Source organism: Xenopus tropicalis, chromosome 1, assembly GCF_000004195.4.
Source record: "Xenopus tropicalis strain Nigerian chromosome 1, UCB_Xtro_10.0, whole genome shotgun sequence".
NCBI classification, from domain to species: Eukaryota; Metazoa; Chordata; class Amphibia; order Anura; family Pipidae; genus Xenopus; species Xenopus tropicalis.
In genome coordinates this window covers 205,840,758-205,868,328 of record NC_030677.2, presented here as the reverse complement: position 1 = coordinate 205,868,328, position 27,571 = coordinate 205,840,758, and the positions used below count along the sequence as shown (strand labels likewise).

General features: G+C 42.3%; 1 protein-coding gene across 3 annotated transcripts in view; it reads left to right on the top strand.

Annotated features, from left to right (window-relative positions):
* The window catches only part of dym (dymeclin), a 198,700-nt gene that overhangs the window by 21,055 nt on the left and 150,074 nt on the right, over positions 1-27,571 (top strand). For all 3 annotated transcript variants that reach the window (XM_031901402.1, XM_031901401.1, NM_001045778.2), the window contains 4 exon segments: positions 4,651-4,703; positions 6,522-6,615; positions 10,637-10,770; positions 17,423-17,495. In XM_031901402.1, coding sequence (XP_031757262.1) covers positions 4,651-4,703; positions 6,522-6,615; positions 10,637-10,770; positions 17,423-17,495 — 354 coding nt within the window.

Here is a 27,571-nt window from a genome sequence, read left to right as displayed (position 1 = left end):
TCCGTCGAGATCGGGGACTTCATCGTTTTGTTAATGGGGGTCCTTGGCCGACAGCACCTATGCCCACCATTGTAATTTGATTCTAATTAGCCCGGCTCCCTAGGTGGGCATATCGGGAGAAGATCCGCTTCGTTTGGTGACTTGGCCAAATGAATGGATCTTACCGTGTATGGCCACCTTTACACGTGGAAGTCCAGCTCGGAGGTCAGTAAAGGTTGCCAGCCGGTCAGTAATTCAGCAGCCTATCTTGGTTCTTAACTAGCTAAAACCAGGAATGTTCTTACAGATTTACCAGCAATGTACTTGGCGGGTAAATAGTAATGCACTACTGCCAGTACAGTAACCCTAGCGCCTTTGGGGCCATACTGCCATCATGGTTGGATTGGATGTGAAGGCCATTGTAACCTTGCTTAATGAGTGGATCTTTACCTGATCTGGCCACTAAACATGACTGTCTGGCCCTGGACCAATAATCACTTCATAATGAGGACCTTGGGAGAGGGGCACCTCAGCTCACTAGTTTGAGCCTTGTCTTAAATTGTCTGATAGATATCTGCCCAATTGTCAGCTTGATAATGGTTTGCCCATCAAAAATAAGTTCTGTGTTGGCAGCCGTTATCCACCCAGCTTTATACAGGGCCAGTGACCACAAGCAGGGCCGGAACTAGGGGTAGTCAGAAGAGGCACGTGCCTATGGTGCAATGCTTGGGGGGGCTCACACGGGGGGATGGAGGTGGGGTGAGGTGGCCACCCAGGTTCCCTAGGGCACCCAGCCGGCCTGGCCCTGGACTGATCACAAGGTCAGGTTGCTCCATGTGTTGCACTTTGGCTTCATCCGTTTAATTTTTTAAGTAATCTTTTGGGATTTGGGACTTTTTCTGTTCTTGTCTGTGTGTGATCTTTGAAGTAATTTGGGCTAGGACCAACCAATCAGATCATCTGGACATTCACTGGGCAAAAAGAACCTGTGGCCGTATTGAGTATTAGAACATGGCCAGGGTGGAGCATTGGGGGAATGTCGGCCATAGTGCGGGGAGGTACCATCACATGACTTCTTTTTCTCTGTTATTCTATTATTAATTGCCTATTAATTGCTCAAATGTCATTCTGCTTATTTGTTTTTTGTTTTTGTTTTTACAAACCTTCATGAAATTGTTTTGCAGATGCACACAGCGAGTTAGAACTTTCTCTGGGCTGATTAGGGGCCTGCCAGTTACGGAACTGTTAAATTGCCTCTCAGGAAATGAATGTTTTTATAAGGTTTTTTGGGATGTCTGACTTGTTTGGCCTTGTAAAACAAAGATGAACGCAGTTAGCATTGAGCTGAGGGGAGGGAGGGGGGAGCGGCCGGTATTTGGGCCAGTTTGGGATTTCGCTCAGTATCCACTTTAATTACATTCAGTGCTGGAGAAAAGCACCAATGATTTACAGTGTTTATAGAATATTCTATTATTATTATATATTATATAATTAATGATACAAAGGGTAGAGCCCTGCATTGGGTTGGGTACCCACAAAGCTGTCAGGTTTTGGCCAGAAAGTTCCTGATTCCCTGACCAAGTGGGTGGTGTCTGGGTCGGTTGCAGGCTCGTGTTCCACCCATCACCCCAAGTTTAAGGGTTAAACCCCAGACCTGGATAATTGCCTCCGGAGTGACATCACTTCCACCAAGCAGTGATGTCACTTCCGTTTTTCCGGTTCCCTGGGTTAAAGGAGCAGGTAATGCGGGTAGGATCAGGTATTAGGGACAGGGTATCAGCAGTCAGTTTTGGGTTCTAAGTCATTGGGTCCGGGTTGGGCATTGGCAGTTTAGTTATATAGTGCTGCTTGTATACACAGCGCTGGGCATTGTACCAACTGAATGCTGAGGGGATTTGCCCACCGTGCCACCCTAAGCAGTAAGCAGGTAAATCCACTCTGCCGCTACCTTTTAACTATTAATATACTGTAATAGCCTCGCCTTTGGTTAGGTCTCCAAATGGGGCAGTGTTGGCCTGATTTAGCCACCCAGGCTGTGGGCCAATTGGGGATGAACATTTGGATCACCGTAGAAGCCCTTATAGAAGTGATCCCCAACCAGTGGCTCAGGGGAAACATGTTGCTCCCCAACCCCTTGGATGTTGCTCCCAGTGCCCCCAAACCAGGGAGTTATTTTTGAATTCCTGACTTGGGGGCAAGTTTTGGCTGAATAAAAACAAGATTTCCTACCAAATAAAGCCCCCTGTAAGCTGATAGGGTGCATAGAGGCTGCCTAATAGCCAATCACAGCCCTTATTTGGCTCCTCCATGAACTTTTATGGTGCTTGTGTTGCTCCCCAAGTCTTTTTACTTTTGACTGTGTCTCACGAGTAAGAAAGGTTGGGGATCCCTGCCTTATTGGTTAAACCGTTGCACCCTTCACAGGGTAATAAGCTGGCAGTTTGATTAAGAGTCAGTATTTGTATCGACCTGCGAGAGGCACGTGTATTCCATTTCAGCAAAGAACGTTATTGGGCATCGGCAGGTCACTCTTGGGGTGCTCACCTGGGGACCCTTGATCTCTCCATCACAGATGCCAATCCCCGAAATGCATAAGGTGTTAGGGCTGAATGTAATAAAAGTTTGCCCAGGAGCAGTAACCTATAGCAACCAATAAGATGCTTGATTTTAAACAGGTGACTAGTAAATTCTACCTGCTGATTGGTTGCTATGGGTAACTGTTCCCGGACAATAATAATGACTTTTATGTAACCCCCGTAGTATATTATGTATATAGTATATTACACGCCAAGTCAGTGGTGGCAACGTCTTCTCCAGCTGCAGGTTCTGTACCAGCCATCAGAATTTACTTGCAGACTCGGCAACTTTTGGGGGGCCTCTTTGGTTCAGTATAAGGGCCCGAAAGCTTAGGGGCCCTAAAATGAGACCACATAGCTTCCAGTTGTGCCACTGAATCCAGGGTTGGTCCGTCACTCCCTGGGGCCCTCCTTCTGTACCTCTGGCCCTGGGAATTTATTGCAGTCACTGTATGTGGAAGACCCTGTAAAATACCATAAAGTATCTCTGTGAGCACCAAGAGAAGGTGATTATTTTCCTTCACTCTCCCCTTTCTGCTGAAGTCTCTATGCTGATAGCGCTCAGCCCAGGGGCCCCGTCTGTGACAACTACTAGATCCAGAACTCGCTCGTTATTGTGCCGTCAGCATTTGCTTTCAATTAGAGACGTGTAAGCGGCCAGAACCAGGGACCACCTTGGAGATAAAGATTGAGATTTCCAAGAAACATACTGCGAGTTAAGCCGAGACTGTCGGAAATGAAGAGAGAGAGGGTTAGAAGAAGCACAAAGCGTAGCCTGAAATGGGATCATGAACTCGGAGGGCTGGAACCGCATAAAAACCCATCGGAGAAGCAAAAAGAGATCCGCAAACCTTAGATCCGGAGTCCTCACTTATTATTCCCAATCAGATATTTCCTCCCTCGCATCGTCGGACTCTCCCAGACCCACCCTGCCTTCAAGGTGGCTTCCAGAACCCTTCCCTACCCTTCCTAACCTGCCCCTAGCCTTCCGCTCACACACAGCCGCTAATGGCTTCCTTCCCTTATTATTATTCTACCCCTGATGGGAACAGGAGGCCATAGCCTTCTCCTGCTGCTCTGCAATGAGCTACCACCTACCTGCTCTACTCTGTAATTATACCAGTCAAGCATGTATGTACACACGGTGTACCCCCACTTTTACTTATAAGGATATTAAAAAAACAATGAACAAGCTTTGTGACCATATATGTAAGTCATAAAGCTCTTGTTTCAGTTAAACAGGCCAGGGATCTCTCAGGTATTATAGTATAGTATATATATGTAATCTGCTCACTACTGTAAATTGGGCACAGAGAGGGAGCGCTGAGTATCACTCATGTATTATAAGGGATAATGTACCCCCTACTGTAAATGATAAGGATATTAGCAGTCACTGAGGGGTTCTGTGCCCATATAAAGGCACAAGGCTGCAGGCTGAGTTATACAGGGAACTCTGAGTATCACTCATGTATTATAAGGGATAATGTACCCCCTACTGTAAATGATAAGGATATTAGCAGTCACTGAGGGGTTCTGTGCCCATATAAAGGCACAAGGCTGCAGGCTGAGTTATACAGGGAACTCTGAGTATCACTCATGTATTATAAGGGATAATGTACCCCCTACTGGAAATGATAAGGATATCAGAAGTCACTGAGGGGTGTGACTGCAACACCAAAGACAATAAAACTCATTAATCTCATTAATTTTTTCAGGCCATCTTCTGATTATTCTCTGTTTTGGCCTTCAAGCCAATGCCTAGTTGCTAGAGTCAGTGTGCCTAACAACCAGACAGTTGAATTCTTGAGTGCTTGGGCACAAAAAGTAAAACAAAAAAGTAAACATTAAAGACAGATGTAGACAGTCTTTGCATATCATTGTTTGCATTGTGCCAAAAGTACATGTTCAGGGTGCTCTTTGCCTTAATGTGTCCCTGGGTGCTTGAGCTCAGCCTGAGGATCATTTAATAACCTGTGTGCTACGTTTGCTCCTCCAGTTCTCGTTGGTGGGCAGGCAAGAAGCAGCACCCAGAGGCTCTTATTGCTGAATGTGTATGTGAGCAATGCAGTAACGTTCCCCATTTGTTCTGTTTCAGTGCCGACTCCAAGCTCCTGGAAGAGGGGACTCTTTCCATCTGCAAGTCATTAAGTAAGAACTCCCTCGCTTGCTGCTATTCAATTTAAATGTAACTTTGTGCTTACTTTACGCTTTCCTGGTGTTGCTGTACTACAACTCTCATCTCAGTGGGATTCTGGGAGTTGTAGTGCAACATCTTCAGGGATGCTGGTTGCCCTGCTTGATTTACACTGTACCTTTGCCATGGTGTAGCAAGTAACCCCTAAACAACTGGTAAAGGTCTTTGTATATCAACTCTTACACCTTAGGAACCATGCAAACATTCCAGTGATATTAACTGGGCAAACGTGGGGGCAGTGAGGTTACTCTCTCCCTCCAGGTGACCCCCCCCCCCCCAGCTCACAAACCTTTAGTTGGGACTGAGTGATGGATATGCAGATTGGCTTCTCATTGGAGAATCTCCATACATATTCAGTAAACCCCTGGGCTGTTGGCACAGAGAGCAAGGAGGGTTGCTGTATGACTCCCAGCACTTTGCTGCCAAAAAATAAAAAAGTAAAAAAACAAACAAATTGCAACATTCTGGAGAGCAGTATTATACAAACAATATGAACCTCACAAGAACATGACAGCAACATAGTCATAGTTGAGACCTAGATGTACATTGTTTTTTGAAATAAAAAAAATTAAAAAATTGTGACCGAGGTTGCCAAACAAGTGGATATTTGCCTCATTTGGCCATTCATGATCTGGGGATAATCGGTGAATAGATCACAATAGGGACAGGACTGCGTTGGCCCCTATTATCATCCTATTCTAGATTATATTCTAGATTTGACTCCGTAAATGGGTGAACAAATCAGGCATCCACTTGTTTGGCAACCTAGCCACACCTTGAGAGGAAAACTTCGGCGACTTCGGCAAATCGCGGCGCTGCGTATGCCATCCTACCGCCGATTTACATTCTAGCCGGTGGGATGGCATTGTGGGTAGATTTGTCACAGTGCGACTAATCTCCCTGTGTGTCACGGCCCTTAGTTAACTTTTCATAGTTCTAAGCAACTTTTCAATTGGTCTTCATATTTTATCTTGTATAATTTTTGCCTTCCTTTTCTGCCTCTTTCCAGCTTTCAAATGGGGGTCACTGACCCCGGCAGCCATAAAATTATCGCTCTGTGAGGCTCCAGTTTTATTGTTATTGTTACTTTTTATTGCTTATATTTCTATTCAGCCTCTCTACTATTCATATATCAATCAATTTCTCAGGCCTTGTTTCTAAGGTAAATTGAACCCTAGATAGCTGCTGAAATTCCAAACTGGAGAGCTGTGGAACAAAAAGTAAAATAATTCCAAAACTACCAATAATAAAAAATGAAGACCAATCGCAAACTGTCTCAGAATATCACTCTCTCGATCATACTAAACGTTATCTCAAAGGTGAACTCTAAATCCATCATGTCTCAGCATATCCCTTTTAATGTGGGCTGTGCCCAAATATACCTCCCTTTTTCTAAATGATTTATTCAGTCTGGCAGAGAGAACATGTATTTGTTCCTTTTGTCTATTATCTACTCAATCTGTTATCTATCCAGAATATTTTTCCATGATGGCTAAAGCTTTTAAACATGTGCTTTTTGTATGATTTACGAGCAGCCTATGACTTAGAGGAAGTGCAAGTAACTGTACACAACATGCAATTTCTGACTTGTAACTGCCTTCACATGTGATGCTGTATATGGAGTTAGCAGTGCGCAGACGTGGGTGAGCCCTAAAGGGAATATTCTGATACTTCACTAACACTTACGGAATGTTATTAAAAAAGCATGGCAGCGAGAAACGGAAAATCACATTGTATTTATTAATGGCTTTTATCTCTCCCTCTTGTAACAGTTGAGAATAATCCAAGAACTGGCAACCTAGGTGCTTTAATCAGAGTCTTCCTCAGCCGAACGAAAGAACTGAAAATATCAGCAGAATGTCAGAAGTAAGTTCTCCCACATAGGGCTGTTTTATTCATTTATTCATTCACATCTGGGTGATACTAAGGCTTTAGCATATATATATATATATATATATATATATATATATATATATATATATATATATTTATATACAGAAATGAACAGAGCACACCCTAATAGTAATCAAATGCCCAGGGTGCTTGCAAAAACCATGTATATAGCAAGACAATGAGCCGCACACACAGGGACGAAACGAAATTTTTTTTAATGAAAATGATCCAACGTTTCGAGCACCAACTGTGCTCTTCCTTGGTTTGTCCCTGAGGAAGAGCACAGTTGGTGCTTGAAACGTTGGATCGTTTTCATTAAAAAAAAATTTGTTTTTGTCCCTGTGTGTGCGGCTCATTGTCTTGCTATATATATATATATATATATATATATATATATATATATATATATAGTACACAGGGGGGAGCACACCCTATACAAGTCCAAATGCCCTTGGTGCAGGTCAAAAACAAAAATGTAATAGAAAGAGTGCCACACACACACAGGGACTTGATACAATAGAAAAAGTGTTTTTTTAAGAAAAACACTTTTTCTGTTGTATCAAGTCCCTGTGTGTGCGGCACTCTTTCTATTATATATATATATATATATATATATATATATATATATATATACTGTGTATGTATGTATATATATATATATATATACAGTGGAGGAAATAATTATTTGACCCCTCACTGATTTTGTAAGTTTGTCCAATGACAAAGAAATGAAAAGTCTCAGAACAGTATCATTTCAATGGTAGGTTTATTTTAACAGTGGCAGATAGCACATCAAAAGGAAAATCGAAAAAATAACTTTAAATAAAAGATAGCAACTGATTTGCATTTCATTGAGTGAAATAAGTTTTTGAACCCTCTAACAAAAAAAGACTTAATACTTAGTGGAAAAACCCTTGTTTGCAAGCACAGAGGTCAAACGTTTCTTGTAATTGATGAGCAAGTTTGCGCACATTTTAGGAGGAATGTTGGCCCACTCCTCTTTGCAGATCATCTCTAAATCCCTAAGGTTTTCGAGGCTGTCTCTGTGCAACTCTGAGCTTGAGCTCCCTCCATAGGTTTTCTATTGGATTAAGGTCCGGAGACTGACTAGGCCACTCCATGACCTTAATGTGCTTCTTCTTGAGCCACTCCTTTGTTGCCTTTGCTGTATGTTTTGGGTCATTGTCGTGCTGGAACACCCATCCACGAGCCATTTTCAGTTTCCTGGCAGAGGGAAGGAGGTTGTCGTTCAGGATTTCACGATACATGACTCCGTCCATTTTCCCGTTAATGCGAATAAGTTGTCCTGTGCCCTTAGCAGAAAAACACCCCCAAAGCAAAATGTTTCCACCCCCATGCTTGACGGTGGGGACGGTGTTTTGGGGGTCATAGGCAGCATTTTTCTTCCTCCAAACACAGCGAGTTGAGTTAATGCCAAAGAGCTCTATTTTGGTCTCATCAGACCACAGCACCTTCTCCCAGTCACTCACAGAATCATTCAGGTGTTCATTGGCAAACTTCAGACGGGCCTGCACATGTGCCTTCTTGAGCAGGGGGACCTTGCGAGCCCTGCAGGATTTTAATCCATTGCGGTGTAATGTGTTTCCAATGGTTTTCTTGGTGACTGTGGTCCCTGCTAATTTGAGGTCATTAACTAACTCCTCCCGTGTAGTTCTAGGATGCTTTTTCACCTTTCTCAGAATCATTGACACCCCACGAGGTGAGATCTTGCGTGGAGCCCCAGAGCGAGGTCGATTGATGGTCATTTTGTGCTTCTTCCATTTTTGAACAATCGCACCAACAGTTGTCACCTTCTCTCCCAGCTTCTTGCTAATGGTTTTGTAGCCCATTCCAGCCTTGTGCAGCTCTACAATTTTGTCTCTGACATCCTTGGACAGCTCTTTGGTCTTTCCCATGTTGGAGAGTTTGGAGTCTGCTTGATTGATTGATTCTGTGGACAGGTGTTTTTTATACAGGTGACTAGTTAAGACAGGTGTCCTTAATGAGGTTGACTAATTGAGTAGAAGTGTCTAACCACTCTGTGGGAGCCAGAACTCTTAATGGTTGGTAGGGGTTATTTCACTCAATGAAATGCAAATCAGTTGCTATCTTTTATTTAAAGTAATTTTTTCGATTTTCCTTTTGATGTGCTATCTGCCACTGTTAAAATAAACCTACCATTGAAATGATACTGTTCTGAGACTTTTCATTTCTTTGTCATTGGACAAACTTACAAAATCAGTGAGGGGTCAAATAATTATTTCCTCCACTGTATATATATATATATATATATATATATATATATATATATATATATATATATATATATATATATATATATATATATATATATATATATATATATATATATATATATATATATATATATATATATATATATATGTGTGTGTGTATTATGGTGCCAAATGACCACCAATACATATATATTGGCATTATTTACCCTGCAGAAGGGAAAGGGACCTCCCAACACAATCATGGCGGCGAGCTGTAAATAGATATATACAGCAGTGCCAGTGAACTGGAAAACTAACATGTAAAGGCACACATTGCTTACTTTGGCTAGTTACTTACATATACACACATATGTTGAATACATAAGGGTGACGTACACTAACTTTATGCACCACTAACTGATGGGAGAGCTGCTGTTTGGCATGGGCAGTCCTTCAGTTCCTCATCTGTGTCGCCCCTCAATGTTACTTCACACATAGTTACACAGTTAAGTTGGGTTGAAAAAAGTCCATCTAGTTGAACCCTTCCAAGCAAACCTATCTATACACTCACATACATAAACTATATATACAAACATTAATACTGACTGTAGGTATTAGTATCACAATAGCCTTGGATATTCTGCTTGTTCAACAACTCATCCAGGCCCCTCTTATAGGCATTAACAGAATCTGCCATTACAACATCACTAGGAAGGGCATTCCCCAACCTCACTGCCCTCACCCTGAGGAACCCCCTATTCTTCTTCAATGGAAAGTTCTGCTTCTCTAATCTAAAGGGGGGGGTGCTCTGGTGCGCTGGTGCTTTTTATGGGAAAAAAGAACACCCCCTATCTGCCTAAAATCCCCTCTAATGTACTTGTACAGAGTAATCATGTCCCCTCACAAGCGCCTTTTTTCTCGAAAGAACAACCCCAACCCTGATAGTAACAGCCCTATACCAGTAGCCCTTGTGTATGAAAATTCATGAACCTTCTACTCTTCTATGGTGGCTTCTACTCTATATGGTTCTATGATCATATAAAGGCACAAGGTTGCAGGAGTTATACAGCGATATCAAGGAGTTATACAGCAAACTTTGAATATCATCTATGTATTATAAGGGATAATGTACCCCCTACTGTAAATGATAAGGATATTAGCAGTCACTGAGGGGTTCTGTGCCCATATAAAGGCACAAGGCTGCAGGCTGAGTTATACAGGGAACTCTGAGTATCACTCATGTATTATAAGGGATAATGACCCCCTATTGTAAATTATAAGGATATTAGCAGTCACTGAGGGGTTCTGTGCCCATATAAAGGCACAAGGCTGCAGGCTGAGTTATACAGGGAACTCTGAGTATCACTCATGTATTATAAGGGATAATGTACCCCCTACTGTAAATGATAAGGATATTAGCAATCACTGAGGGGTTCTGTGCCCATATAAAGGCACAAGGCTGCAGGCTGAGTTATACAGGGAACTCTGAGTATCACTCATGTATTATAAGGGATAATGTACCCCCTACTGTAAATGATAAGGATATTAGCAGTCACTGAGGGGTTCTGTCCCCATATAAAGGCACAAGGCTGCAGGCTGAGTTATACAGGGAACTCTGAGTATCACTCATGTATTATAAGAGGTAATGTACCAGCTACTGTAAATGATAAGGATATTAGAAGTATGTGGTGTGTAATAGGGTTTAGAGCAGGTACTGTGAGTGATAGCTGTTTATTACCCCATGTGTTGTTCCCTTGCAGTCAGCTCTTCATCTGGCAGGCTCACAATGCTCTCTTCATAATATGCCGCTTGATCAAAGTGTTCACGAGCCAAATATCTGAAGAGGAGCTGCTCCTTCACTTTACATATCGGCCAGCAGACCCTGGAAACTATGGTAAGCGCAAAGGACAGGGGTCCATATGGACTTCACATACTGAAACTCTGTATTTATGTATGTACAACAAGTAATATATAACAGTAGATATAGATCTGTAGGTATGGATTATGTTTAAAGGAACAGTTCAGTGTAAAATGGACAGACTGTGCAAAATAAAAAAATATTTGTAATATAGTTACCGGTAGTTAAGCTGAAATGTAATCTATAAAGGCTGCAGTGGGCAGATGTGTATGGGGTATCCCATAGCAAGGCCTGAAGAGGAATCCTGAATGTCACTTAAGGTGAGATTTGGGGTGAATACATTTGCCTCCCCGGATAGTGCAGATATATGATTTGCTGATAAAATAATGTTTTCACATATTTGAAACCTTGTTATTAGCTACGGGATCCCTCACCAAATGTTGGAGCTCGAGAAAGGGCTCGAAGCCAAAAAGTGTAAAAACCACAGAGGTTAACCCTTTAAGTGCTGACCATACAGTTACACATAACCCAGACATGCAATATCTGAAAGAGCCCAAATGAAGGGTATTATTTGGCCAATCACTGGCCCGCTTAGCTAGGCAGGTCCATGCTGCAGCCAATGAGAGTGTAAGCTTTAGGGCTGCGTGTCTTTGCACGTATTTGGTTGTATAGCAGGGACCCGCCATTGCAGACCCTCGCTTGGGATCCGCGCCAGAAATGTAGTTGGAATCAGCTGTTTCCATATCATTGCAACTGATCAGCGCCGGGATATTTTCTGGTTTGTGTAGCGCGTGGAATTTCTAGTGGTTAGAGAGGTAACTGAAGGCCCCCCGCTGCGCGAGGCATTGCAGAAAGCTCTGCACTTATCATGGCGCCAGTCTCGTGTATTGTGCCGCTCAGCTGGGTACTGTTGGCAGCCAATGCACTTCCATAAACAGCTGCTGGGAGTCATGGAAAGAATACTCCTTAATAGCTTCAATCAGTTCTGTATGGGAAAGGTGCATTTAAGGGCAAATTAGAGTCATTCGACTTTCTTTTCTCGGTCACACCTCAGCAACGGCCTATGCCGCCTTAGCCATGTTTAATGCCACGATTTCAGCAATGCCCGGTGTAGGTCAGGGCCAATTGGTATATCTGCGTTCAGTGCTACTCTCCTTCTGTCATGCATACATTCATTTCTACAGCCTGCCATCTTTATTATTGTTTTGCCCATTCATTGGCTAATGTAATCTAGCTCTTGGTTGGCTTGTGATTGCGAGAAAGGCTGCGTCGGTGGGTTCTGGCAAAGAGGGGCTGCTGCAAGATGCCATAGACCAGGGGTGGGCAAACTTTTTGGCTCGGGCCAACAGACGGCCGGGCCAGCGTTACGCCGTCTCCGCTTGTTAGTCCAAGTCTCGCGTGATGAGACTTGCGGAGTCGACAGGCCAGATTAAAAAGACTAACGGGCCGGACGTGGCCCGCGGGCCGTAATTTACCCACCCCTGCCTTAGACAGTCACTATTTATTGGGTTGGTGGGGGCTGTTTGAGCCTCTGGGTACTTGGAATGCCAGGGTCTATTTCGAATCCCAATCCAGACCTGTTGCAGGGGCTCATATGAGCCAGACAACGGGCTGTAGTACAGGTATAGGACCCGTTATCCAGAATGCTCGCGACCAAGGGTATTCTGGATAAGGGGTCTTTCCATAATTTGGATCTTCATACCTTAAGTCTATTAAAAAATCAATAAAACATTAATTAAACTCAATAGGATTATTTTGCATCCAGTAAGGATTAATTATATCTTAATTTGGATCAAATACAAAGCACTGTTTTATTTTTACAGAGAAAAAGGAAATCAATTTTAAAAATCTGAATTATTTGATTAAAATGGAGTCTATGGGAGAAAGGCTTTCCGTAATTCGGAGATTTCTGGATATCGGGTTTCCAGATAACAGATCCCATACCTGTATTTAAAAATGCAGTTTTTATTTTGGGCTGTTATTAGAATAATATAGTAATAATTTTTTTTAACAGAGCTCATTTTCTGAGAGATACAGTGTATGTTACTAGGTGCCAGGCATTTATACACTATATATACCCTTGCCCCGTGTTGCCCCGTGCCGCCTGTGGTGTATGTGCCGCTCAGACTCCATTAGCGCCATGTCTGAAGCTGGAAAGGAAAGCCACAAGGGTTTGGGGCGCTGTCATTGTACAGCACACAATGCACGCTTCATAACAATAAATATATGTAAGTACCTAACGACGGCCGATGGCTCTGATTTCATTAGCAGCGATTCATATCGTGTTCGCTTTCCTGAAAGGCGCATTCTTGTTTTTCTCTTTGCTTCTTTCCCCCTTACAATTAAAAGAAAAGCCGTCTTCCTTCTTTCCGCCCAATAATTGTTTATTCTAAATGGATTTTCAGAAGTCGCTCGCTCACATAAATATGTATTGTTTTAGAGCCGCTCATTGAGTAAGATGGCAGTCTCTTTAGAGGGCTAAATGCTGCACGAGGAGCTCATGTTTCATGTGAAAATAAATAGAGCCATTTGGCTGAGAGTTCACTAAGCTGATGTTTTGCCAGGATTTTTTGGGGGGGATCAGTGCTTTCTGCTGCAGTCACATTCACAGGGGTTTTTCACCTTCAGGGTAACTTTTGGTATGTTACAGAATGGCCTATTCTTAGCAAGTTTTCAATTGGTCTTCATTTTTTATTTGCTATAGTTTTTGAGTTATTTGCCTTCCTGTTCTGACTCTTTTCCGCTTTCGGGGGGGTCACTGACCCCGGCAGCCAAAAACTACTGCTCTGTGAGGCTTCTATTGTATTGTTATTGTTACTTTTTATTCCTTATCTTTCTATTTAGGCCTTCCTCTATTGATATTCCTGTCTCTCTTTCAAACCACTGCCTGGTTGCTAGGTTAAATTGGACCCTAGTAACCAAACTGGAGAGCTGCTGAACAAAAAGCTAAATAACTCAAAAGCCATAAAAAATGAAGACCAATTGCAAATTGTCTCAGAATAGCTCTCTCTACATCATACTTACTTACTAGTTAATTTAAAGGTGAACTACCCCTTTAATGCAATATAATATATATATATTTCTTTTGCCTGTTTGGATAGTACAGCAGCATCCTTACTTGGTACTCACCTGCTCACTAGAATGTAAAGAGCACAGCAAATCCCTGTTTTGCATAAGGATCCATTATCCAGAAACTTGTTATCCTAAAAGCTCCAAATTATGGAAAGGCCATCTCCCATAGAGTTCATTTTAATCAAATAACTCACATTTTTAAAAATACTTTTCCTTTTCTCTGTAATGAAACAGTACCTTGTACTTGTTAATAACTGAGGTATGGAGATCCAAGTTAGTGAAAGACCCCTTATCCGGAAAACTCCAGGTCCAAGCATTCTGAATAACAGGTCCCATACCTGTACAAGGTAAATACAAAAGCTGGAGAACCAATTAAAAGCACTTTTCTTGCTGAGGAATTGAAAGGGGCCATCTAACATTTATTCTAATGTCCCTTTCTTCAGGTAGTGAGTGATGAATAAAGGCATCTTAGGTTAGCTTTAAAAATGACACTTTTATTGGAGATGGACTGGCAGGTATCTGGCAGGGCCACCATCAGGGGGTATTGCCATGAGGGTCCCAGAATGGAAAGGGCTTGTAGGGATGGAGTGGGCGTGGTATGAATGGATTGTGGGTGTGGTTTAGTTTCATTATGGGAAAAGTTTTCACATAATTTGGGTGTGGTCTGGGTAGATCGTTGGGGGGGGCAATGCAGGCAACAGGCTTTTCATTGAGACTCCTTTTTATGTGGGGGCCCAGGTGACCAGTGGGCTACTAACCTCCCTGCAGGAAGGTATCTGCTAACTTAATAGTATGGGGCCCAGTGATTACTGATGGTGACCCTGTATTTGGCTACATTTGGCCACATGGTGTGTTTCTCAGTAGCAGAGGAGGGAGATCCCCTTCTAATGTATCATGTGCAACTTTTCAATTTATAGAAGTACAGGGCAATCGGGGTCAGACTGGGGGTGCCCCAGGGGCCCATGCACGCCCCCCGCCACGGCCTTCACATCCCCGCAGGGGCCCTCACGGCTTGTCTGACCCCCTCCCCCGAGCGTGTAATTGAAACTTACCTTCAGCGTGTTGGGTCAGGGCCGGCGGGGCCCACTGGGTTTTTTCCCATTGCACCATTGGCCCAGTCCAACCCTGGGGGACAATGCTCAGTAGGCGCTACAAATGCTCCTGTTAGATCAACTAATGTATCCGTTCCCCACATATCTGCTCCTGGGAAACATGGGAACATGTAAAATTGTGATTTTTTTTATATATATAAAAAGTCAAAAATACAAGATTAATAGCAACGAAAAATATTTCAAAAATATCTAAACTCAGTTTGGCCGGGGAACTCCCCCTTTAAAATACAAATAAATAGAAAAGTATGGCTTATTTCATTACAAATACTGTTTGTATTCCATGCCGAAATATTGGCCAGGTTTGTATTCGCCGTTACTCGCCAGTTCTCTCTCCAACAATCTGCCACTTTCCCCCTGCGCTGATCTTAATTGAAAAACAAGAAGATAAATGAATGTTTTTTTCTTTTGACATGCGAAAGTGAGAACGTTTACTGCAGAATAAGCAACATTTCCTTCTCACCCTCCCCTGGGGTTAATAGGGGGCCCATTGCCAGCTGCACGGCCTGACGCACTAACACTTGCACCACGTGTAGATAGCGCCTCATCTGTACGGCCTGCGCGCCGCCGCCATAAGCACAGCGCCCCGTGCCAAGGAACATATTTTCCGCCTGTTGGGTTGGGAGCAGCGTTTAGAATAACACCGGCAGAGAAGTGTTTAGAGGCAGGGAAGAATTACGAGCGTTGGAAAGGCCTCTCGCTTCATCCTTATATTTTCCTTACCTCCCTTTAGTTCCTCAGGGAGCTGCTCCACTCTTAATTCCTCTTCAGCTTCTGACAGCGGCAAAATGCTGATCCAGCTAGAGAGGAAGTTTCTTATGAAACTGCCGCGCTCGAACGCTCAGGGGAGCCAGCCTGCCAGCTCCTCGCCGCAAAAATGCTTGGCCAAACAAGGCAAAGATGGCACTCAAGGTCACGCTGAAATGGGGGCAATCGGCAGCAAAAAAGAGAGAGAAAAGCAGAGTTAGTCCACAGACTGCAGGGCTGGATGGTTACACAGGCAGGGAATGGGTCGGTGGGGAGCTGCCTGAATGGGCCGCTTGTTCCACGCTAAAAGACCGTTTGTTGACTGAAAGATAAATGAGCGAAAGCAATCTCACGCCGCAATTCAGTCAATGTACTTGTATGCAGAGCAGCTCCACACCTTTCTGTATATATATAAATATATATATATATATATATGTATATATCCTTGTGTTGTACGTGTAGCACTGCACATTTTTACTATACTTCATTAGTACCATCCAGTAGGGTTACCAACAAGGGCACTGGCCCATAGAGCTTACAGTCTAACTATTAATATCAGTTATCCCCAACTAGGGCCTCAGGGGCAACATGTAGTTCATCAACCCCTTGGATGTTGCTCCCAGTGGCCTCAAACCAGGTAGTACTTTTTGAATTCCTGACTTGGGGGTTTTGGTTGCATCAAAACCCATGTGTAGTACCAAACAGAGCCTCTTGTAGGCTATTAATCCACATAGAGGCCCCTAATAGCCAATCTTAGCCCTAATTTGACACCTCCATGAACTTTTATGGTGCTTGTGTTACTCTCCAAGTCTTTTTACATTTGAATGGGGCTCACAAGTAAAAGAGGTTGGGGATCCCTGGTTTATATAGTAAAATAGTCTATTCCCAGACAATAGTGCCCTGCCCACTGACAGTACAGGAGACATTTTATCTGCCAACAACTTGCATAGTAGCTGTAATATCTACCTTTACTGCTCTTATCATTAGTGTAGAGGCTCTTTGGTGTATTTGGTGCTCCTATACTTTAGGGCAGTGATCCCCAACCAGTGGCTCAGGGGAAACATGTTGCTCCCCAACCCCTTGGGTGTTGCTCCCAGTGCCCCCAAACCAGGGAGTTATTTTTGAATTCCTGACTTGGGGGCAAGTTTTGGTTGAATAAAAACAAGATTTCCTACCAAATAAAGCCCCTGTAAGCTGATAGGGTGCATAGAGGCTGCCTAATAGCCAATCACAGCCCTTATTTGGCTCCTCCATGAATTTTTATGGTGCTTGTGTTGCTCCCCAAGTCTTTTTACATTTGACTGTGGCTCACGAGTAAGAAAGGTTGGGGATCCCCGCTCTAGGGGGACTAGTGAACTTGAACTTTTACCCACTTATAAATAGGTCCTCAAAATCCCATAGAAATGAACTGAGAGCAGTAGAATTTCTGGGGACTATGGCAAGCTAGAATTTCACCCCCCAAATCAGTGGGACTACAGACACCCAGATACCAGAATTTGTTAACCCACATGAGAATGTGGATCTGTGGGGCCTCAAGTGGTGGCAGTTGGTAACAGAACTGGTTTATTCATAGGGCATATTTATTATAATGCGATAGTCAGCACCACTAGTTCTGTGGCAGTTAAGCCTCTCTTCAGTGTTGTCACCAAACTGCCCCAATATGTATAACTTTATTTATTTATAACTTTATGATACTGAACTTTAACCCGCTGTATTATGTGGCACTGATCCGTGGTACGTCCCATCATTTTCTCTTACAGAATCAGATACAGAAAATCTGTTTGAGGAATTATTATTCTGCCTTATCCAGCTCATCGTGGAAATCCCTCTCCTGTGAGTACCATGTAGTTCTACTCATTCAGAGATCTTCTTTTGCATTATATTTGTTTATTTCTACTACATTATTAGGGTGAAGACACACAGAGCTACTAGTAGCAGCTACTTGTTGTGGCTACTAAAATAGACAATGGTGATCATTTACTGATAATTGTCTCTACGTGTGTTTTAGCAGAGGCAATTCTCAGTATTGTCTGTGGCAGGGGATTTTCTGGCGTTTAGTTGCTGCTACTAGTAGCTCAGTGTGTCTTCACCCTTAAGGTTTCAAATCTAAAACATGAGTGTTAAAGCGATGCACTAAAAAAACTATAGTTTTCACTATTCACTGATAGGACTGTTTCTGTAAGTATTTGTTTTGCCAACCTGACTGTCCCTTCTCAGCCTGTCAGTTATAGCTTCTAATGCTAAGGGACTCCTTCTGCACAAATTTGGCCGCCCCCTCATAGAGGAACATGGGGAATCAGATAGGGAATGTAAAAGCATTGGACAAATGCTTTTATGGCAAAATTATAAATAGCATGCAAAAACAATGTTCTGGTAGATGTAAAAAGGTTTTAATTTCTGTTGACAGTATCTCTTTAAGCAAAACTGTTTTAGTAACAGGACAAGGCACTTATTGGATCACTTAGAGCGAAGACAGAAGGGGCAAATAGTCACCGCGATTTTTAAAATCCAGTCATGGGGGCTAATTGCCCACTGCAAAAGTCTCTGAGACTTGCACAGACCCATGTATATATTGTGCATACTGGATTTCTGTCTATTGTTTTCATTAAAAATATCCAGAGTACGGGTATGGGATCTGTTATCCCAGTAACACAGATTCACGTGAATTGGTTTGAAAGTTCACAACCCTGGATTGCTGTGTTGTGTATTATACACATTAATTGTGCAGAACGAAGGATTTCTCATGCAGTAAGTAGCATGGCAGCACCACCAAGGCCCGGGCAGAGCTATCAGGCTTTCTGCATCAGATATATATCAGCAGCCACCGTGTTAATGTGGATACAATTGATTTTTGTTTCAGCAGGCTAGTAATGTGCATGGAATACTCACGCTGTTCCGTATACTGCTCCCAATAAGGGAAAATGAATTGATGTCCAGTTAGGATTCATTTTCATTTATCAAAGTCACTAGATAATTAGAAGCCATAAATTGAATCACAAGGTAAGGTTAAAACTATACCCCCAAACAATGTAATATATTGCATAATCAAGTTAATACGTAAAACCCTGCTTCATCTAATTAACCATTTTCATTAAAAGATACTTTTTTAGCAGTATGTGCCATTGGGTAATCCTAAATAGGAAACTGCCATTTTAAGTACTAAGGGCCGCCCCCTGGGATCATAGGAGTCACAGTGCACACAAACAAACCAAGGCACACATACATGCTAGGCCCCATCAGCCAATGAATGGGCAGAGGTCTGCTTTTTACTACCACACTACTTCCTGTTACAGTTAGAGCTGCATCACTTCCTGTCAGCTGATCTTTGAGGGAACACACAGCACATCACTAAATGGCGGCTCAAGGGAAAGGATGTAAAAGGGCAATATTAACTGATATATATATTCCAGTTTGGGGAGATTCTTTAATAGGCCACTTAACATAATATAAACTATCTGTTGGTTACGTATTCATTCTGGGGGGATAGTTTTCCTATATATATATATTTTTCCCTGAGGAAGAGCACAGTTGGTGCTCGAAACGTTGGATCTCTTTGCTTAAATAAACTTACTATATTTTTGCCAAGTCCTGGTGAGTGCAGCTCTTTTTTCTTGCTTTATATTTTTTAGCCAGCACCCTGGGCATTTGAATTTCAATAGGGTGTGCTCCGTTTGTTCTTGCTATATATATATATATATATATATATATATATATATATATATATATAATATAGTTAATAAATAATAATAATTACCCTGGCTGCAGGCGAGTCACTATATCTGGCTGTAGCTGGACAGACTATAAATAACAGAGACAAGTGTATTCCTTGCACCTTCCCAAGATTAGAATGAAGCTGTAAGCACATGGCAGTGAGTTACGGGCGGCGTAACGCCTGTTTCTAATTACCCGGGGCAATATATCTGTATATGGAGCAGGATTAGCCAGAGATTCTGCCTGCACGCATACACCAGCATTTCTTTTCCCCATAAGCATTTGTCAGATTTACCGTACCCTTGCTTATAAATGATAAATGCATGAATTATGTCAGAGGGTGCAGTAAACATATCAGCAGCCCCTCTCCTCCTCCCCGTCTCCCCTTTTGTAAGTGCCGCACTGATTGGCTGGCCCCGTCTGTGCTGTGAGTGAGAGCCGGAGACAGACAGTCGGGCTCTGCTAGGAACCTCCTGACAGCGAGCAGATAAGGAGCTACTAAGTCTGGCTGAATGCGGAAAATCAAACCCAAAACTTGTAATGCATCGCTTTCAACATGGCGGAGGGCAAACAATTTGATTACCATGACAATTTGCACAATGTAACTGACATAGTGATATATGGGCTCTTCTTCCCTCCCTTCCACTTATTATATGTAGTTTGTGCTGGCCTGCAGACTTCTATTGTATGTTAACTGCATTTTTATAAGGTCATTTTGTTACATTGGTGCTGCTGCTGGTCTTCTGAAACCTGCACCCTATATACAGCTGTTAGCTGAGTGGTAAATGAGTGCTTATTCAATGTATTACATGAGTGATACTCAGAGCAGCAGCCTTGTGCCTTTATATGGGCACAGAACCCCTCAGTGACTGCTAATATCCTTATCATTTACAGTAGGGGGTACATTATCCCTTATAATACATGAGTGATACTCAGAGTTCCCTGTATAACTCAGCCTGCAGCCTTGTGCCTTTATATGGGCACAGAACCCCTCAGTGACTGCTAATATCCTTATCATTTACAGTAGGGGGTACATTATCCCTTATAATACATGAGTGATACTCAGAGTTCCCTGTATAACTCAGCCTGCAGCCTTGTGCCTTTATATGGGCACAGAACCCCTCAGTGACTGCTAATATCCTTATCATTTACAGTAGGGGGTACATTATCCCTTATAATACATGAGTGATACTCAGAGTTCCCTGTATAACTCAGCCTGCAGCCTTGTGCCTTTATATGGGGGGCACAGAACCCCTCAGTGACTGCTAATATCCTTATCATTTACAGTAGGGGGTACATTATCCCTTATAATACATGATTGTGCCTAATAAATATCAGATGAACTCTGCGCAGGTCACCTGATACTCCGCCCTTTAACCCCGCGTAAGCTGAAGGACTCATTTTTGCATTACTTAGTCTTATTTCATTGCAATAACAGTTTTTGGTCGCCTTCCTGCATGGATTTGGCTCGAGCAGCCTTGGAAGGGATCCAGGCGAGGATCCAGCCAAACTTTTTTTTTTTATTATTTTGTTTTAATCTGTCAACCGCTATGACACATGTATGGCTTTCCAAGCTGCAAAACTTGACCTGGGAATCAAAGTGTGAAATCTTGACAGTCCCGAGCTGTAGTCTGATGTGACTGCACCCACAACACAGCACTAGCGTGCCTCTCTGCTTATGTGTGTTGGAGATCCTCCAGCCATACTTTCCCTTTAGCTTAACCCGCTCCTGGCAGGGGACTAGGATTTATACAGGAACCATGACGGCAGAATAATGTGGCGCTTTGCTCATTGAACATATCAGTAACTGATATATTTGGTTTGGGCTGAAGGTGAGGGGCCAGTTGTCAGGCCGAACTGAGTATTCACAAGATTTCTCTCACTCTCTTGGACTGACGTCACAATGGGCAATGTCCCAGTACTTATTAAATACCAGGGGGAGTCACTCAGGTCTGTCAAACGGGATCCATGAGTGATGTCAACAATGGCACTGTCTCCATGTCCACTACTTGGGGATTCTTGGCACTGGTTTTGTGTGTCCTAAGAGTGACATGTAGCCCATGGGCTTGCCAGGCATGTTATCCAACATATGGTTTTATATGTGTTTTTTTTTTTTTTACTTTTCCACTGGTTTTATATGGAAGAGTATTAGTGTTTTAAAATAATCAAAAGTAATCAAAATATTTTTACATTGTATTACTTTTCTTTCTGTTTAGGTCCACTCCTATAAATATATCAGTCTTTTTTTCAAACCAATGTTTGGTCGCCAAGGTAATTTAGACCCTAGCAACCAGATAAGTGCTGAAATTCCAAACCCAAAGAGTTGCCGAACAAAAAGTGACATAATTACAAAACTACATAGAGATTGTAAGCTCTTTTGGGCAGGGCTCTCTTCACCTCTTGTATCGGTTATTGGTTGCTTTATATGTTACTCCTTGTAGATTGTAAGCTCTTTTGGGCAGGGCTCTCTTCCCCTCTTGTATCGGTTATTGGTTGCTTTATATGTTACTCCTTGTAGAGTGTAAGCTCTTTTGGGCAGGGCTCTCTTCCCCTCCTGTATCGGTTATTGGTTGCTTTATATGTTACTCCTTGTAGAGTGTAAGCTCTTTTGGGCAGGGCTCTCTTCACCTCTTGTATCGGTTATTGGTTGCTTTATATGTTACTCCTTGTAGATTGTAAGCTCTTTTGGGCAGGGCTTTCTTCCCCTCCTGTATCGGTTATTGATTGCTTTATATGTTACTCCTTGTAGAGTGTAAGCTCTTTTGGGCAGGGCTCCCTTCCCCTCTTGTATCGGTTACTGATTGCTTTATATGTTACTCCTTGTAGAGTGTAAGCTCTTTTGGGCAGGGCTCTCTTCCCCTCCTGTATCGGTTATTGGTTGCTTTATATGTTACTCCTTGTAGAGTGTAAGCTCTTTTGGGCAGGGCTCTCTTCACCTCTTGTATCGGTTATTGGTTGCTTTATATGTTACTCCTTGTAGAGTGTAAGCTCTTTTGGGCAGGGCTCTCTTCCCCTCTTGTATTGGTTATTGATTGCTTTATATGTTACTCCTTGTAGAGTGTAAGCTCTTTTGGGCAGGGCTCTCTTCCCCTCCTGTATCGGTTATTGATTGCTTTATATGTTACTCTGTATGTCCAATGTATGAAACCCACTTATTGTACAGCGCTGCGGGATATGTTGGCACTTTATAAATAAATGTTAATAATAATAATAATAATAATAATAGAGGCTGCCTAATAGCCAATCACAGCCCTTATTTGGCTCCTCCATGAACTTTTATGGTGCTTGTGTTGCTCCCCAAGTCTTTTTACATTTGACTGTGGCTCACGAGTAAGAAAGGTTGGGGATCCCTGGCCTAAGGTTTGCCCCAATCCAGGATTTTGTACATTCCTATCCTTTGGCTAATGTGAGCGGCGCTGTGGGACGTGAGCATTACAGCATTACGTTTGCTCCTGGGGTAGAACCGTATCCCAGTAGGGGTGTGTGTGCCATTACAGTACTAGGGATGAACTGGGCGGTACCTTTCTATCCTCAGAGCCCATAAATCTGTTCAGAACCGTGTGCGGTGCGCTTCTTTCTGATGGGGAATGTGGAAATTGTCTGTTTTCTTGCCCTTTTCCTTCATTCCTATTGTCTTTTACATGTGAGGTCAAAATACTAGGAAGCAGTCGGAGTTATATATCCTGTTTGTTATGGCAACATATTGTGTGCGAGACAATGCACGCGCTCCCCAGCACCCAGCTACGCCGGGCATCGTGCCAAGGAGTGCCACTCCAGCCTGCCATGCCAACCTCTTCCCATCTATCACTTCAGTGCCTGCCCACATGTTACTTTTATACGTGGACTTGGGAAACTGTTTTATTTAGTTGAGAGTTTTTTTTAGCTATCTAGCTTTTTCTTTAGCAGCTTTCCAGTTTTGAATTTCAGCAGCTTTCTAGTTGCTAGGGTCTTGTTTACCATAGCAGTAAGGCATTGGTTGAAATGGCAGACCGGAATAAAAATAGGAGAGGGCCTAAATAGAAAGATGAGGAATAAAAGGTAACAATAGGAATAAAGTTGTAGCCTCACAGAGCAATAGGTTTTTAGCTGCCGGGGTCAGTGACCCCCATTTGAAAGCTGAAAAGAAGCAGAAGAGGAAGGCAAATAATTAAAAAAAACTATAAAAAAAATAAATAGAAGACCAATTGCAAACTTGCTAGGAATAGTACATTCTATAGCCCCTTTAAATGACCCTTACAGTGGTATTGACATGTTTTTGCTTTCATTTTAGTTTAAAAAAGTTTTTCGTCTGCGTCGCGACTTTTTCGTATGTCCCACGATTTTTTTGTCGCCATCGCAACTTTTTTGTATATTTTCCGCGACTTTTTCATCGCTGTTGCGAAAAAATCAGATTGGTTTTTCCGCCGTTCACTATCGCTCAATATGAAAAAATCGCGACGGCGGCGAAAAAGTTGCGCAAAATACGATAAAGTCGCAAAATTTTCATTTCCAATACGATTTTTTTCTTTTCGGGATTCGGATTCGTGGATTAGTAAATCTGCCCCTAGTGTTGGGCCCCTGAATTTAAAGGTGCACACTTGCCCCCGCCCCTTTTGGGGTGTCATCGGTGGGGCGGGCCAGGCACAAGTCTATAAATGGAAGGCAGAAGCTGGGTGGTGTAGGGTTGGAGTTGGGAGCGGGCGGGTTAGGGTCGGGTGCTGGTTGCCCCACACATCACTACTTTACTGCATTATGTATGTAAAAGGGGCGGTTCATCTTTAACTTAACTTTTACTGAGTTATAGAATGGCCAGTTCTTAGGAACTTTTCAGTTGGTCTTTGTTTTTTATTTTTCATAGTTTTTGAACTCTCTTTCTCAGCTTTCAAATGGGGGTCACTGACCCCGGCAACCAAAAAACTATTGCTCTGTGAGGCTCCAGTTTTATTGTTACTTTTTATTACTAATCTTTCTATTCAGCCCCTCTCCTATTTACATATCACTCTGTCAAACCACTCCCTGGTTACTAAGGTAAATTGCACCCAAACAACCAGATAACTGCTGAAATTCCAAATTGGAGAGCTGCAGAACAAAAAGTAAAATACATAAAAAACTACCAGTAATAAAAAACAAAAAACAAGACCAACTGCAAATTGTCTCAGAATATTACTCTCTACATCGTGCTAAAAGTTCACCTTGTCAAAGGGGAGCAACCCATTTCAGCACCTTCTTCCCACTTGGGTTAACTGAAACATATATATAATATAGGTTTTATTTCCAGTTACATTTTGTGAGATTCTTCACATTTTCTGCTGTTAATTCCAATCTGAAACTCACAATTTGTAGCTCAGGGCTATTCTTTCCAGGCGTTTCACATCCAAAGTGTTTATAAAAGTTTTTTTTTTTTTATTGCAGTTTCAGCTCATTTTATTTCCACCCATCATGATGTCATTAGCTGGCTTAAATTATGTGTAAAGAATGTTTTTTGTTTTTTTTTAAGCCTGATAAGGCCTGAAAATTTTTAATGGAGCCTATAAACCGAATTATTATAAAATCTTAGTAACTGTAACCATGTGCGCTTCTTAGGTTTTTTTCCCTTTGATCTGCAGTTAATTTTTATACATTTTAATTACTGGGACAACTTCAAAGAGGAAGAGGAAAAGCCAATCTGTTGTTTTAATTTAGATCTGATTGAACCAAAATACGTTAGTGTGTCCCTCAGTGCATCGTTTGGAAGAGAAGCTGCTCCATCTGTAGCAGATGCAAACGGACTTGGAAACCGCAGCCTCCTTCTAGGGCCGAATGCACGGGGGACATCAAAATGAGAGTTGGTCTATTAGGGGCCATACGCTAATGATCTGGAACCTGCTGGTCCTATAGTGGTAGTGGCGCTACTAATCCTAGCTGCTAAAACATGTAGTTCACCAACGACTGCAAGGCTATATGTTCAGGATCAATGCTGACCACCCACATGACCGGTCAGAGTTTGGTCCATTTGATGTTGGACTGGCTATAAGGCAATAGGGGTGCTCGGCAATCAGTGCAACCCCATTCATTTTGTTTGATGTTCTGTGTCATGAGTTGGGAGTAGAACAGAACAAGTCATGTGGGTCTGACTTTACTGGACCATCTCCCATAAACCCAATAGGGCTGTTCTGCCCCCAATAAGGGGTAATTATATCTTAGTTGGGATCAAGTACAGGTACTGTTTTATTATTACAGAGAAAAGGGAATCATTTAACCATGAAATAAACCCAATAGGACTGTTCTGCCCCAATAAGGGGTAATTATATCTTAGTTGGGATCAAGTACAGGTACTGTTTTATTATTACAGAGAAAAGGGAATCATTTAACCATTAAATAAACCCAATAGGACTGTTCTGCCCCCAATAAGGGGTAATTATATCTTAGTTGGGATCAAGTACAGGTACTGTTTTATTATTACAGAGAAAAGGGAATCATTTAACCATGAAATAAACCCAATAGGGCTGTTCTGCCCCAATAAGGGGTAATTATATCTTAGTTGGGATCAAGTACAGGTACTGTTTTATTATTACAGAGAAAAGGGAATCATTTAACCATGAAATAAACCCAATAGGGCTGTTCTGCCCCCAATAAGGGGTAATTATATCTTAGTTGGGATCAAGTACAGGTACTTTTTTATTATTACAGAGAAAAAGGAAATAATAAAATTAGAATTATTTGTTTATAATGGAGTCTTTGGGAGATGGCCTTTCCGTAATTCAGACCTTTCTGGATAACGGGTTTCCGGATAAGGGATCCCATACCTGTATCAGGTGTGATTAGTTTTCAATGTAAAAGTGAGATAATATAACCCAGAACATGAGGCGGAATATATTATGTTTGGGATGGCTGATAAGTTGCTTCTTCCTCCAGAAATTAGTCGCTGATAAAACAAATGTCAGTTGGTGCCACTTTGGGAAGTTGTCCTATAGCTGCTAAATCTCCTATCCAACACACTGGCCAGCAGTATTTTAAAAAATATATTTTGTGTTTGAAATAAAATGAGCAGAAACTATGAGTTGTTTGTGTTTGTTATTGAGTAAATATGCTCTTATTCACACCCAAACCCCTGACTTGTGTTAGTGCTGCACGCGCCTCGCTGCTTGGCCGGGGAATGTCGAATCATTTTACAGTTTTGGATTTTATGTTCTTGGAGATGCCACATAGTAACCAAATATTTTTCTTTTTCCATTTTTTTTTTATTTAATAAATACAGCTGTATTAGTTTAAAAGATTCAAGGCAATGAAATAATTGGGCTGTGTAGTTTCCAGTGTTGAGTTTTTTCATGTATAAGCCAGGGATCGTAAAGCCGGGCCCTCCAGATTATTATTATCCTTTATGTTGAAATATTATGCCATGCTTTACAGGGATTATTCATCATTCACATCTTGTTAAACTAGAAAGCCCTGCATCCTTGCGAGAGAAATTCCTTGTGTATGCGCAGAAATATCTATATGCTTTGGCCGTATGTGTTAGGAACTTGTGTTTATGCTTTTCTCCTGCCGGGCCCCTGTGGATCTGGGGAAATACTTCCCTTGCCCTGCCCTCAATAAGACTATGTGCTCATTTTTCTCCTTTCCTGTTTGCATATATGTCTATGATCTTCTCACATTACTCCAGTCTTGGCACTCAAATTAAAGACACCATGGGAAATAACTGATTCCTTATAGGTCTATTCATCGTGTGTGTTCCAGTTATTGGGTACTCGTCACAACCGTCTTGTTAATCTCGTATAGACCTCTGGGGGAACCTTCGTGGAGTGTTTCCGTTGGTTTTATCCTGATGGCTCCCAAATAGTATCTTTTATAGATGGACTTAATATTTAGTGATTAAGGGCCTTTGGCCAAAACACCAGATCATCAGTGTGGATCTCTGTCTAGGTGACTAGCTATGTTGTTGTTCAGAATGGGACCCCTGCTCTGGCAGAGTTTGGGCTTGAGGCACAGGGAGATGGCCAAGAAAGCTGGTCTTGAGGCACAGGGAGATTGCCAGGAAAGCTGGTCTTGAGGCACAGGGAGATGGCCAAGAAAGCTGGTCTTGAGGCACAGGGAGATTGCCAGGAAAGCTGGTCTTGAGGCACAGGGAGATGGCCAAGAAAGCTGGTAATGAGGCACAGGGAGATGTCCAGGAAAGCTGGTCTTGAGGCACAGGGAGATGGCCAGGAAAGCTGGTCTTGAGGCACAGGGAGATGGCCAGG